This window comes from Microcaecilia unicolor, chromosome 4 (genome assembly GCF_901765095.1).
Source record: "Microcaecilia unicolor chromosome 4, aMicUni1.1, whole genome shotgun sequence".
Lineage (NCBI taxonomy): Eukaryota > Metazoa > Chordata > Amphibia > Gymnophiona > Siphonopidae > Microcaecilia > Microcaecilia unicolor.
The window spans coordinates 166,896,413-166,911,944 of record NC_044034.1 but is presented as its reverse complement, the minus strand read 5'-3'; the positions used below and the strand labels follow the sequence as shown (position 1 = coordinate 166,911,944).

Sequence of the window (15,532 nt, the reverse complement as noted above, 5' to 3'; positions counted from 1 at the left end):
GGTCTTCAGTCCACACATTCACATCTCACTACTGCCTTTAGCAGAATACCAGACACGACAGTCGGTTTGGGCAGTGTTGCAGAATCTGTTTGGGATCTAGAATCCAACTCCACCCCCACCTATGCGCATTTTATTCTGTTCCAGGCTGCACCCTCATCTAGTTGTATTGTCTTTTAGGTTAATTTTTATTATGTCCTCGCCGCTGCGAGGCCCAATTAACCGGTGTTTGTTGTTTTGGATGAGACTGAATGCTAGGGATTCTCCACTTGTGAGAATGGTAAGCCTGCTTGTACTTGGAGAAAGCGAAGATACTTACCTGTAAAAGGCATTCTCAGAGGACAGCAGGCTTCACATTCTCACATTTGATCCTTTACTCATCTATAATTTTGAGAGAGGAGTGGCCTAGTGGTTAGGGTGGTGGACTTTGGTCCTGGGGAACTGAGGAACTGAGTTTGATTCCCACTTCAGGCACAGGCAGCTCCTTGTGACTCTGGGCAAGTCACTTAACCCTCCATTGCCCCATGTAAGCCGCATTGAGCCTGCCATGAGTGGGAAAGTGCGGGGTACAAATGTAACAAAAAAAAAAAAAGCGTCTAGCCCACTGATTTTGGCTGAGAACACATCACTTTCAGTTCCGAGCGTGGCTCTTTTTGCCTCAGTTCAACAACAAGGTCCCTTGGTTCTGTTCCAGACTTCAGGCCCATGACAGACTAGTGTTCTGTATTCATATCCTCCCTTACATCCTCTGGGTAAAACTTTTTGTTGAAACTGAAGCAAGACAGCAGAGCCATGATTTTGATTTCATTGTACTGGATGTGGCGGATCTGGTTCCCTCCTCTTCTGGAGTTATCCTTCAAAAAATCGTGGAGATTGGATTTGTGACCCTCATCACGCAGAACGAGGGGTTTCTCTACGTCCCAACATCCTGCCTCCGACTCTCACTGCTTAGATGTTGAGAGCCTAAAATTCGCTTCCTTGGGTCTTTCGGAGGGTGTCTCCTAGGTCCTGCTGGATTCCAGGAAAGACTCCACTAGAGGTGCTATTCTTTCAAATAGAGGAGGTTTGCCATCTGATTTGAGAGCAAGGTCTTGGATTCCCTTGCTTATTATTTATTATTATTGTTTGAAGAACCCAATTCAGTTAAAAAAATTTTAGATTCATTCAAAAAAATTTTTTTGATTAAATTTGACTTGATTGAAATAGTGAGGCCCACATGCTAAAAATACAAAAACAGGCAACAACAATTGAAAAAAAGACAAACTTTAGTGTGAGTACGCTACACATTGTTACATAATGTGAAAAGTGAAGCTTCGTCAGGTCCTACATCTTCCAGTTTTTATTAAGAAAAATAATTTTGTCCACTTTGGCTGGCTTCAGACAACTGTGTCTTGCAGCTACAATTTGTCCAGCAGCAGAAAAAAATTATTTCTGAGGGCTTGCTTGCACAGACACTTCTGTGCAAACTGGTTCAGTAGTGTCAATTTCATTTGACTTTGCTGCCAGAAACAAAAAACATCACCGCCAGTTTCCAAAGGATATTTGTTTTGAATATCACTGTCATAGTCTGATTGTAATGGAAGTCTGGCTTTCTTAGCTGAATCATATGTATATTCCACTTTTTTCCAGAAACTGCGTTTGTCTAGGCTTATCCACATCCTGTGTTCCTAACTGTGAAACTGTGAGTGTGCGTGATCTCCATGGCTATGCTGCTGCTGACTGGCAATGGCACATGAATAGTTTTGCATTTTTACTATCTCTTGAGTTGCAATTACATCTGATACTTCACCATAGGTTGACTTGAATCTTGGCTCAAGGAAGCTGCTTAATCTATATGAATTATCAAATAATATATCTTGAAATCTGTGGAGTAAACTTTTCTTCAGCTCTTCTTTCAAGCGAGAGATAACTTTCAGGTTTGCCGATTCTGTACCTTCATCATCGATATCAACTTCCTGTCCAGAATCTTCCCCATATGTTGTATCGATTGAATTAATCAGGTGTTTAAGCCAGTGGATGAACAACAGACACAGTAACATACTGTTCTGCAGATGCAATTGTTGTGGCTTCCTCAAAAGCTTGCAAAACGTCAGTGAGTTTTTGGGTAAGTTCATAGTCATGTTTGGCAGGTGCACCTTTCTTTGTGATTTTATTGCTGCTGCTCCCTAAAACTAAACTGATGGGTTGCTTCAATTCAACTGCACTTTGCAACATAATGCAAGTACTGTTCCAACGTGTTTTTCACATCACCAATCAGTTTGTTCTTTGGCATTCCCAGCATTTCTTGAGCTTTCTGTATGTATACTACTGTGATAGAAAGTGCTGATAATATCACAGAATTTATTGATGACATCAGAGATTGCTGGATGAGATCGCAGCCCATCTTCCACACATAACTGTAGAATGTGTCTGATGCAGCAACGGTGAGTGGTACAGATTCCTGTTTGAATAAGTTTCCAGACAGCTTTTTTCATTGATGCAGCATTATCGGTAAGAATTACAAAAACTTTGCCGCCTTCAAGGAAGTGAAACCTTGAAAGTTAGTCGGAAGAACTGGGGGAACCACGTGACGCTATGAGCTGAGCTAGCAGTGCAGTGCCTCAGCTCTGGGACCCTCACCCCTTAAACAGCCTAATTAACTCACCGATAAGCTGCCAAACATCGCGGAATTAGTTGATAATGAGCATATGGACAGATACCTAATGACATCGCCAGCAGAAATGACCCAGCGGCCCACCAACAAAGGAAAAAGTCAGAAGAACTATTGATTTGCTGATTTTCATCAACTTGTGGTGGCAGTCTGGATGGGCCATTCGGCCCTTATCTTTCGTCATGTTTCTATACACACGCTGTAGCCTATAATCAAGAAAGTGGCTGTAACGGTTCGGATAATGGTTTAACAAATGCTGGCGAATCCACATTGGCGACAATAAATGCTATCAAATCAAAACATAGAAGTGTAATAACCCAACAAATGTTTGCAGAATGCTATGAGTGTTGCCTTGACAGCATACAATCCAAACTAGACCATTTCTTGCACTGGTAATTAATTGGAAACATAATTGAAACCCAGTGAAGTAGGATCTGTTTTTATTACTGTAAAAAAAATAATACAGTAGACTTGAGTTTTTAATATTGTCACAAAATAATAAAGCACATCTATAAAACTAAGCAGCCTACTGATTTGTTGCAGTTTGATATTTAGGATATACTGCTTGGTGTCTGTGCAAACCTTCTGGCCTGTTTAGTCTTAGGTTTGCAGTAAAATATATAGGTGGGCCAGTTAATATTGTAGACCGTTTGACAAAAATGTTTGAGTACCCCTGAACTAAAATGTGTGCTTTTTAAAAAAATTCTTCCTTCTCTTCTTTTTAGGACAACCGGAGAGGTGGTTTCAGGAATTGTAAATAAAGTATTCAATCAACCTAAAGCCAAAGCAAAGGAGTTCGGGACAGAAATATGTCTCATGTATATAGAGATTGAAAAGGGGGAAGTCGTCCAGGAAGAGCTATTGAAAGGAATGGATAACAAAAACCCCAAGATAATAGTGTCTTGCACAGAGACACTGAGGAAAGCGCTGAGGTAAGCCCAAGGGCCCTAATTCTGAGATTCTGTAGATCAGTTGTTCTCTTTCAGGGGACACCCCACCCCCCCAGCCTTATCAGGTTTTCAGGATATCCACAGTGATTATGCTTATAAATGACTTAAAAGCACTGCCTCCATTGCATTTAAATATCTCTTGCACATTCATTGCACTTATCCTAAAACCCCGACATGCTGGTACAGGGGAGGAATCTTGGCTCACTGCTTGGGACATGTTGTGCTTCGCTGATGACATTCTGAATGAATTGTGACTCCCACAGAGGCAGTTAAGCAGTATTCCTGCTGTGAGACTAACTGGTCGGTTATTGCGGTGCGTTCAAGCCAGGAATCTTGCGGCGCAAGGAGAAAATAGTAGGTGGTAGCTCATCTTCGGATTTGGCATAGCATCTGAATATGTCATGGTGTTCAGACTCTCCAGCAGGAGCGGTGTGCTGTTTCATACAGGAGAGCTTGAGAACAGGTGCTATTCTGTCATGGCTGACTGACAGTGAGGAGCAGCCTCTGTCTGATCATGTGCAGACCACAGCCCCCATTTTATAGCCTTGGGGCCAGACAGAGCATTCAACTTCATCAGGATCATTGTTTTCTCCATACCTCGCCTGTTTACTGAAGCAGAGACAATCAGAGTTGCTGCACAGCACTTCACCTTCTAGCCCTGCTGACCTTCCGCTTCTTGCGAGATCTTATTTAGAACCCCAGGAGTGGGCAGATGAGGCTATCTCTGCTTCTCCTTTATCTGATATGGCCTCAGTCAATGCAGAGAAGCCATCGTTGAAGGAACCGTTAGAGGAGAGAGAGAGAGATCCCTCCTGAGGAAGGGAATGATCCGAAAGTACTGAGGTGGTTTCATAAAGAGGAGCTAAATTCTCTTATTTCTTAGGCAGTGGCAGTGCTTTCCATTTTTATTTTTATGTATTATTTTTTTTTAATTATTAAATTTCACATTTACATTTATGCAATATAACATAAATTTGAATTTAAAGAAATAACAAGAGGTTAAATCCTAGTAGGCAAAAACAAATATTAGTTATTTAGTCCACAATAACTGATCCAAGGTCTAGGAAATTTAAATTTTAAACTCAATAAATTGATTGAAACAATTACAAACTAGAGCAGAGGGAACCTGAGTGACGCAGCCGAGACTAAGCGGAACGATCAAGAACTGTTACAACATTATTCTTTAGAGGAAATAAATTCTACTAATTTTCCTGGGTCAAAAAACATATAATTTGTGGAATTCAAAGAAACAATGCATTTACAAGGAAATTTTAAAAGGAAAGTCCCTCCTATTCGAAGAACTCTCGCTTTTAATAACAGAAACTCTTCTTTTTTGTGTGTCTCTCGAGAGAGATCCGGAAAAATCTGTACTTTTGATCCCACGAATAGTGAGTTCATGTGGCGGAAGTAAAGTCGGAATATGTTATTTCGATCTAACTCCAGAGCAAATGTAACCAACAGTGTTATGACTTCCATGGAGTTCTCAAGAAAATCAGTTAAATTTAGTTCAGATTGAGGAGGAATAGGTACTCTTCCTGTTCCAGTTCATGAAATATATTGGGTTTTGGTAATGGGTGGGAAACCCTCAAGGGGAATACCCAATACCTCTGTAATATATATTTTTCAACATCTCTAACGCTGGAATAAGAGGAGACTTAGGAAAATTCAAGAAACGTAACTTATTTTTCCTTATCTGGTTTTCTAAATACTCTATCTTGCGCTTCTGGAAGTTACTATCTTTTATCAACATTAACATTGAGGAATTCACTGATTTTTATCTTTGTCAAAAACCATCATTTTAGACGTTTGCTCTTCTATTCTAGCTGATACTTCACTTTGAGCCTGTTTTTTTTATTCAGCCACCTCACCCCACAAGATACCTGATAGTTGTAAGTTGGTATTCAGTCCTTGAATCGCTTCTTATAGTAAATCTAAAGTAACAGTCACAGGTTTTACTCCAGACTTCATGGAGGATTCGCCAGGAATTCCCTCAGACAGAAAACCTGCCTGGGACGTTGTTCCCACTGGCGTTGATGTGGCAACGGGGTCTCCACATACAGCCGCACAGGTCTGAGTTCCGGGTTCAGCGGTTTGTTCACTCGCTGTCACAGCTTCTCCGGGTCGTGGGGGTGGACTCAATGACACTCCCTCAGCGCTGTGGTCAACAGTGTCTCCCGGACCTCTCGAAGCGTTGAATCTGGTTCCCGGCGGTCGCAAGCCCGACTCCTCCAAAGTCGTCTGCCGTGTGGGAGGGGGATTAATCCTGCCTGTGGAGGTAGGCATATCGGGCTTCCATTTCCTCTTTCCCATTTGGGTCCGTGGATATTCCCCAGCGTTAGATTTCTAATGGAAGTCGAGAGCTGCTACCCGCAGTCTGCTCTCGGTGCCATCTTGGATCGCAGTGCTTTCCATTTGAGGATCAGTCTGCTTTGGCATCAGCAGTTTCATCTTCATTGATCATGAGGGGGCTTAGAGGTCCTTCTAAGGCCTTCCTGACGCATCCAGACATTCAGGACCTAATTACAGCAGAATGGACCGAGAGTGGGAAGAACCATGGCTTGCCTCTTCCCGTTAGTTCCGAAGGAGAAAGATAGATAAATTACATGTTCCCACGGTGGACTCCCTTGTTTCGGCAGTGACTAAGACCATGTTGCTGGTGAAAGAGGGCATTTACCTAAAATACACACAGGATAGGAAGCCAAAGGCAAGCCTTTGAAGTGGGCCTTCAAACAACAGTATGTAGCTTGTTTGTTTCAGGAACATACTTGAAGTGGAAGTGGCATTGGCAGTTGGCAACACAAGTTGGATATCGTAACACCTTGCTGGAAGTAGGGTTGACCTAGTGGAGGAATGGCCAGTCTTGACATGCAGTGGTGCCCGGTTCAATTCCCACTGCTGCTCCTTGTATTCTTGGGCAAGTCACTTAACCCTTCATTGCCTCAGGTACAAACTTAGATTGTGAGCCCTCCAGTGTACCTGAATATAAGTAATCTTGAGTTACAAGAGAAAAAAGGTGTGAGCAAAATCCAAATTTAAAAAAAAAGATACGTGGCAGATGTTGTTTATGACGTTAAGGGTTACTGCTCGCAGTATGTCTTTGGTTGTCATAGAATTTCAGCAACTCTGGTTGCGGCATTGGGCAGTGAGTGCTGCATCGGTCAGTTTTGGGTCAAGTTGCTAGTTGGAGAGGATCTGAGTAACTTTTTATTTATTTATTTTTAAAGTATTTACTATCATTTATATTCCACATAATCTCAGTTAAGCTGTTAGTGATCTGTATCCTGCCGTTAAAATCGGCTGCAGTACCCAAAGATGGGAAGGTGGCCAATGTAACGCTGATTTTTGTTTTTTAGGATTTAACAGTTTTTTTTATTGATGAATGCATATGTTAAACATTTCCATACCAATCAGTATAAATCTGGTAATAAGCAATTCAGACCTGTACTAATATAGCTGATCATCTATCATCAAAGTTTTCTCCCCCCCACTCCCCCCTTTCCTTTCTACTAATACATTTGTTAGCATAGTCATGTATATGCAGAGGTTCCGTGCATAACAGTTATCAAGAAACTTATATTAAATTCTAAGAATGTATCAGATTGCAACCTAGGTATTGTTCAACAAAGTTCTAAATAAAATATGAACTACTGACAACACTCTGTGGTCGTTGTTTGTTACTGCACTGCTTTACTGAGCTTCATTTCCTCCCCGCCCTGTACTGTAATTCTGCCAGTCAACAATTTATCGCCCCAGAGCAGGAGAAACACATCGCATCCTTTTAGTTCCACTATCACTTTCCTACCCCCCCCCCCCCCAGGCTCCCCCCTTCCAATCCCCACTGAGGCATCTTCCAGAGATTAACCAACATATAGTCTATGTCCACCCTCCTCGGAATCAAAGGGCATTTACCAGACTTCTACCTTTTGTATGTAATGACTGAATATGGGCCCCAAATTTCCAAAAAAGTCTTCCTTCTCCTAGAGGAGCCTCTTACTCCCCGGCATTCAAAAAGCAACAGCTCATGAAATCTATTTCTCCAGTGCCAGAAATCTGGGAGAGAACTGCCCACCCATTGACAGAGAAGCAGCCTTTTACCAAACAAACAGGCCTTACAAACCAGTTGCTTCCCAGATGTGCTCTGCAAGACAAAGATCTCATACTTATCCAGCAGTATTCCTATTGGGGAGCAGACAATTTTAGAGCCCAGCAAAAAAGACAAATACTGCAAGACAGTGATCCAAAAATGCTGTACCTGATAACACTCCCACAAACAATGGAATAGAGATCCTGGCAACCTCCCACACTTTTCACACAGAGGGTTTTCCACCCCGCCCATCTGAAAAAGCTGAGTTTTTGTGAGGTATGCTCTGTGAAGAATTCGATATTGACATTCATGGAGGCCCGCATTACCCATCATCTCCGGAATCCGAGAAGTTAATATATCAAAGTCCAAGGACAGTCCCGGTCTAGCTAAATCTCGAGCCCAACGCATTCCTATCAGCTCTCTATCCTTCATAAGTGGCAGTTTCCCCAACAACTTATACAACTTCGAGACCGAAAGCCAATCCGTTCCCCCTCCTTCCAGAAATTCTCTCACCCGGTGACAATGTCTGGATCTCAAAGTCTCCGAATCTAAGGACCTCACATAGTGTGCTATTTGATGATAGGCAAAAATGTTGTTCATGTCATAACCAATACCTAAAGCTCCCAAATTTAACAGCGTCTCTTGTTAAAAAGATGTTCCAGATGACTAATGCCCAAGTGCCCCCAAACTATGCTGATTTAAAAAAAAAAAAAAAAGGGTTCCAGTGATGATCGGGAAATTACAGACTGGTAAGCTTGACTTCACTGCCAGGGAAAATAGTGGAAACTATTATGAAGAATAAAATTACGAAACACATAGACAAACGTGGTGGTTTTAATGGGAGAGTCAGCGTGAGTTCAGTCAAGGGAAGTCTTGCCTCATAAACATGTGGATAAAGGTGAGCGGGTTAATGAAGTGAATCTGGATTTTCAGAAACCTTTTGTCAAAGTTCCTCATGAGAGACATCTGAGAAAATTAAAAAGTAATGGGATTGGAGGCTATGTCCTCCTGTGGATTAGTAATTGGTTATTGTACAGGAAACAGTGTGAATAGTGGAGTGCCACAGGGATCTCTACTGGGACTGGTGCTATTTTAACATTTTAGTTTCAACATTTTTATTGATATATCAAAATAAACCGCCAACAAGCTCCAGATACAACATATTACAAAACCAAACCTTCCAAGTAAGAGCAAAATAATAATCATATCATCAACATTTTAACATTTTCCTTCCCACCCTGTCCATTCCCATAACCCACCCTTTCCTCTGACTTCTGAACATCTGGTTTTATTTATTACAGTAACAGTACATGCAACATAAGCAATCATTTTTTAAGACAACCTCACCACTAAATGTATGAACATAATGTGCTAGTTGAATGTAGGCATACATATTGCTGGCATCAGTATCAATACCCAAAGCTCCTAGAGATAGCAGCGAACCTTTTAAGTCCAAGACATGTTCTAAGCTCGTAATACCCAGAGCTGCCCATCTTCGAAATACCGGATTGTCCGAGCCCGGAGGGAAGCTTAGGTTATCCTGGATGGGGCAGAAAGTCAGAAGTTTCAGAGGGAATTCCCCAGTACTTAGTCAAATCCTTCCAAACTTCCCTTAAAGGCCGTAACAACAACCTCGTGCCTATATTAATGGGGTCTCCTTCCTAGGGGCTTGTACAAATAATATAGATGATGATATAGATGACAAGTCTGAAAAAAAAAAAAGCCATTTCCATCTCCCTTGGGGTATAATCTTGTCTATTTAAGACCCAATCTCCTAGGTGGTGAAGCAACTAAGCCTGATTATACTGTCGTAAATTAGAAACCTCCTGTCCTCCTGTATTGCTTTGGTATTGCAGTCTACTCACTTGATCACCACAGACTGCTCAAAGACTAAAATACTACAGATTCTTTTAGATTCATATTGGGTAAATGAAACTCTTTTAGTACTTTATTTTAAATTTCTTTATTAATTTCAAATTAAAAAAAGATACATCTCTTTGAATAGATACATCCATTTCAGGCTTCAAAGGACATATAAAGAATATTATTACAAAGAAATTTTCTTAAGAAATGGAATTATAGTCCACTAATATAAAATGGTGGATTCAAGACGGTATAAAGCCAAAGGAAGTTAGCATAAGAAATAAGTGAATTAAAGTATACTAGCAGCGGTTCTTTAAATATTTTCGGGACTTGATATTTGGGTTAAGGCCTGGTTCCTCTTCATATCAAGGAAAGACCGCAATTGTTCAGGTTCAAAATATATATATATTTTTCTCCTTAAATATCAACATGCATTTACACGGAAATCGTAACTGGAACATCCGCCCCAATTATAAGAGATTCCTGTTTCATATCCAGAAATTTTTTTCGTCTCTGTTGTGTCCATCGTGCAATATCTGGAAATATAGAGACCTTGCTTCCTTTAAAATCCGGATGAATATTTTTAAAATAAAGAGGCATATTTTCAAAGCACTTTGGGAGGCTAAGTTCCATAGATTTCTATGGAACTTTGGGAGGCTAAGTGCTTTGAAAATATGCCTCATTGTCTCATTAAAGATCCTGTAGGAAAACAAATGTTACAATTAAGGTTGCTCTAGTTTCTGTATTATCCATTTTTTATCTACTGTTTTGTAAGCAGTTGTGTGCCTTTTTGTTTTTTTTTGTTTTATCCATTGATTGCTCCAGAAAATTTGTTAAGTCCAATTTCTCTGATAAATCAGGTTTAGGAATATCTTTTTGTGGGGAAATCTTCATTTCCAGATAATAGATTTTTTGAAGTGGAGGTAATGATTGTTCGGGGTATTTGAATACCTCTTTCAAAAATGTTTCAAACATATCCTTGGGAGTGACAAACTTAGATTTTGGAAAATTTAGCAATCTTAAGTTCAGGTTTCTTGATTGATTTTCAAGATTCTCTAGTTTCCTGTGAGTTAGTATTCGGTCCCCTGAAATCAATGATTGTTGTTGAGAAAATTTTCCTAATTGTCCTTCCAAGTCAGTTTGCTTTTTCAACAACCCTTCAGACTGACTTTTTAAAAAGTTTATCTGCGTTGAATTATTCAAGGAGACAGTAATGAATGAGGTACAAACCTTGTGGAGAGATTCTAAAGCCGTCCAAATCGTCTCCAGTGAGACCTCGTGAGGTTTAACCAGGGGCTGCATCGCTAAGACACAGGAGGTAATTTCCTCCTATGTTGCTGTTATCGGCGGTTCCTCCATGGTTTCCCCCATGGTATCCCGGGCGATCGCTGGGCTCCCTGCGCCGATCCTAGAGTTGAATTTGGCGTCGCTATTGCCTCCGGAGTGCGCCACTCCTTCGATCCCGTACTGTCTTCGGTCGGTACAACGCTTCTGGGTGCACGCGGCGGCGTCGGGGTCAATGGTCCCAGCGGGCTGAGCGATAGATCGCTCTCCTGAGCAGGGCTCTTCCTTTCCCCGCTAGTGGAAACGCCCGATACCGGAGTAGAAACCAGAAATGCAGACAAAGACTGCTGCCCAGGCAAGGAAGGGATCTGCTTCGGGAGGGGTGAGCCCCTCGGCTTCTCTTTCCTTTTCAGCATGGTTCAACAGGAAAAAGTCCGTTGTAAAGGTAGTTTTCGGGAGTGTCTTTGTCGCACGTTTTGCTAGATTGCCATCTTGAATCCGCCTCTTTATTAGTACTTTAAATGGAGAGTGTATAAGTCATTATTAACTTCACATATGATTAAGAAATATACACACTGACTTAAGTCAGATTAAAAGATATGCACACTGATCAAACCACCTAACTAAAAGAATAAAACAGATATATATATATATATATATATATATATATATATACACACACATCATCACTGGTCAAGAATCTCAGGCCCTTATCAGCCGGGAGGCCCTTTGCAGCGATAGCCCGAAGTCTCCTTATGACCAGGAACAAGTCCTCTGCGCTGTACATCTACCCACAGATGAGCCTTAGAGTTCCATTGCAAGAAGGCCCCCTTTTTATTAAGCTAAAACTTGTCCAAGGATATACATGAGGATTCAGTCATATGCTCTCAGTTCAGGTAAACAAACCATTGGCCAGGTGGCTTATCTCCCGAACTTCAAGTATACCCCGCCTCCCTCCTGCACAAGGTGGCTTCAGAGACATTCCAACCTGTTCTTGAGTGTGCCTTACATTCCAGCCTGTTCTATGAGATATTCAAGGAAAGTCACTTTTGGTCAAAGACAGAAGATTTTAAAAATGTATTATCGATCAAAGCAAGACTGAAAAGCAATCCTTAATATTTTCTATCACACCTCCCTCTTTCCATGACCCAAACAACAAACAAAAGGGCATTCTAGATTTGCAACTACCCCAAATGAATTTGCGGAGGTAACATAGTAACATAGTACGTGATGGCAGAAAAGGTCCATCAAGTATAAACTCATATGTGCTGCTTTATATGTATACCTGACCTTGATTTGTATCTTCCATTTTCAGGGCACAGACCATAGAAGTCTGCCCAGCACTAACCCCGCCTTCTAACCACCAGTGCTGCCACCCAATCTTCTAAGTTTCTGAGGATCCATTTCTTCTGGTTTCCTTTTTGTTTATCCCACGCATTCTTGAATTCCATTACCGTTTTCATCTCCACCACCTCCTTCAGGAGGGCATTCCAAGTATCCACCACTCTCTCCGTGAAAAAGTACTGTCTGACATTTTTCTTGAGTCTGCCCCCCTTCAACTTCATTTTATGTCCGCTAATTCTACTGCCTTCCTGTCTCCGGAAAAGGTTCATTTGCAGATTAATACATTTCAAATATTTGAACGTCTGTATCATATCACCCCTATTTCTCCTTTCCCCCAGGGTATACATGTTCAGGTCAGCAAGTCTCTCATATGTCTTGTAACGCAAATCCCATACCATATTTGTAGCTCTTCTTTGCACCGTTTCAATTCTTTTTACATCCTTAGCAAGATACGGCCTCCAAAACTGAACACAATACTCCAGGTGGGGTCTCACCAGCGACTTCGTCTGCTGGTCACACCTCTCTCTATACAGCCTAGCAACCTTCTAGCTACGGCCACCGCCTTGTCACACAGTTTCGTCGCCTTCAGATCCTCAGATACTATCACCCCAAGATCCCTTTCAGATCCTCCTTTGCTTTGGCTTTAGGTTGATCTGCAGAAGCTAGAAGAATGGACTAAGTTTGGCAATTAAAATTCAATGCAAAGTGATGCACTTAAGGAGTAGAAATCCACAGGAGACATATGTGCTAGGCGGTGAGAGTCTGATGTGTACAGACGGGGAAGAGGGATCTTGGGGTGATAGAATCTGAGGATCTGAAGACGACGAAACAGTGTGACAAGGCGGTGGCTGTAGCTAGAAGGTTGCTAGGCTTTATAGAGAGAGATGTGACCAGCAGAAGAAAGGAGGTGTTGATGCCCCTGTATAAGTCTTTGGTGAGGCTCCACCTGGAGTATTGTGTACAGTTTTGGAGGCCTAATCTTGCTAAGGATGTAAAAAGAATTGAAGCGGTGCAAAGAAAAGCTACAAAAATGGTATGGGATTTGCGTTAGAAGACGTATGAGGAGAGTCTTGCTGACCTGAACATGTATACCCTGAAGGAAAGGAGAAACAGGGGTGATATGATACAGATGTTCAAATATTTGAAAGGTATTAATCCGCAAACAAACCTTTTCTGTAGATGGAAAGGCGGTAGAGCTAGAAGACATGAAATGCGATTGAAGGGGGGCAGACTCAAGAAAAATGTCAAAGTATTTTTTTCTTGGAGAGGTGGATACTTGGAATGCCTTCCCGCAGGAGGTGGTGGAGAAGAAAAGGTAACGGAGTTCAAAAATGTGTGGGATAAACATAAAGGAATCCTGTTCAGAAGGAATGGATCCTCAGAAGCTTAGCGGAGATTGGGTGGCAGAGCTGATGGTGGGAGGCGGGGCTAGTGCTGGGCAGACTTCTACGGTCTGTGCCCTGAAAATGGCAGATGGAAATCAAGGTCAGGTATACACATAAAGTAGCACATATGAGTTTATCTTGTTTGGCAGACTGGATGGACCATACAGGTCGTTCTCTGCCGTCATCTACTATTTTACTCCTCAGTGCCCGATTCTCAAGAACCTCCAGTATGGCCTCCAACTGCCCCACTCTGCGCTGCAGAGACAGTTGTGTCCCTTCCTGTTGCTGTACCTTGTCCTCCACATCTGACAAACGCTGCTTGTAGAGGGAAAATTCCGATTGGATAGTGCCCAGTTTATCATCGATTCCCACCAGCTGGTCTGTAATCCTTTGCAATTTTAGGTCTACTGAAGCTTCCAACATCAGGGAGACTTTCCACAGTCACCTCCACGGCCCACGTGGCGCCCACTGATTTCGGGCTCGCGCTCTCACTGTCCGCCATCTTGGATTCCGCTACATGACTCCTAGTCCCGTCTTTCTTCGCTTGCTTAGACGCCATTCCCAACCAGCAAGAGGTTCCAATCCATCCAGGCACTTTCCTAGCAGGTAAGTTATTCAAAGTTGTTCGTTTATTCCAAAATAAAAAGACATATGGGTGAAGATTCAGTCAGGGGAGGCAGGAACTTAGCCCGGCGACAGCCTCTCTCTAGCCAAGCATCACATCTTGTATTTCCGTGTGAAAGCGCTGCAGGCAGCAGGGCAGCAGATTGCTTCCCTTCGGGCCTCCTTCCCTTCCCCCTCCTACGTCATTTAATGTAAGCACTATTATTTTCTGTAACCACAGCAGTCCATACACCCAAATTGGCAGCCTCATCCTCCACAAGCAATGCAATTTGTAAAAAAAACAATTATTAAACAAGCTGTGATTAGCTCTGCATTTTTGTTAGAACTAGGTTCCATTGTAGGGAGCGTCTGCCTCACTTCCCAAGGGAAGCCTGTGAATGATACGTCTGGGTGATGAGGTGAGATTTCAAAGTCTCCATGAGTTACAATAGCAAAGTTTACATCACCTCCGGATTCATACTCGTGAGAGGCTCCAGAAAAGTCTGGGATCTATTGTACAGTATATCTAAACTCCTATAATATGTAGTGCAGGAGCCATTACTTTCTGTACCAAAAATAGTTTCTGCAGCCACACTAGCTGCCTCAAATTTTACAAGAAAGAGACAGTTCACACAACAACAGGAGAGAAGAAGAGAGAAAAAAAACCTCTGCGATTAGTTCTGCACATTTAATTAAGATTGTATCTCATTGTAGAAAATATATGCCGAGCCTCCCAAGGGAGGCCTGCAGGCGATACTTCCATGTGACAATATTGTAATCCAAAGGCTCCATGGTTCCTGACAGCATAGGTCCCACCACCTCCAATTTTATTGTTGTGGTAGACTCCAGAAAGTTCTGGGCTCTTCAGTGTATCCAAACTTCAAACTTCCATATTGTGTAATGCAAGAGCCATTTCTCTCTGTAACAGCAGCAGTGTCCATAGCCACATTGGTTGCAGAAACCTCCATAAGAAAAGAACAAAGTGCCAACAGAACCCCCCCCCCCCCCCCCCCCCCCCCAAAAAAAAAAAAAAAAAAAAACCAACCTGTGATGAGCTCTGCATATTAGCCAATATTGCATTCCATTGTAGAGATCTTCTGCTGAGTGTCCCAAAAGAGGCGTTTAGATGGTACTGCTGTGTGCTGAGATTACATTTCAACATTTCCTGGTCTGCAGCGATATACTTCATACCACACCTAAATCCACATTTCTGGTATGCTCCAAAGATATCTGAGCTACGTATTTCGCAGCTGCCTCAGGTGATGTGAAAAGCTGAGTTTTGTTACTATACGTAATGCAAAGTCACACTGGGTATAAAAACCAAAGGGGACTTTTTTGAATATAGCATTTTACAGACTGTAGAAAACGAGCT

General features: G+C 42.0%; 1 protein-coding gene across 3 annotated transcripts in view; it reads left to right on the top strand.

Annotated features, from left to right (window-relative positions):
* CKAP5 (cytoskeleton associated protein 5) overlaps positions 1–15,532 on the top strand; it is a 421,631-nt gene that overhangs the window by 62,513 nt on the left and 343,586 nt on the right. For all 3 annotated transcript variants that reach the window (XM_030200874.1, XM_030200876.1, XM_030200875.1), the window contains exon 4: positions 3,373–3,579. In XM_030200874.1, the coding sequence (XP_030056734.1) occupies positions 3,373–3,579 (207 nt within the window). The remainder of the gene's footprint in view (positions 1–3,372; positions 3,580–15,532) is intronic.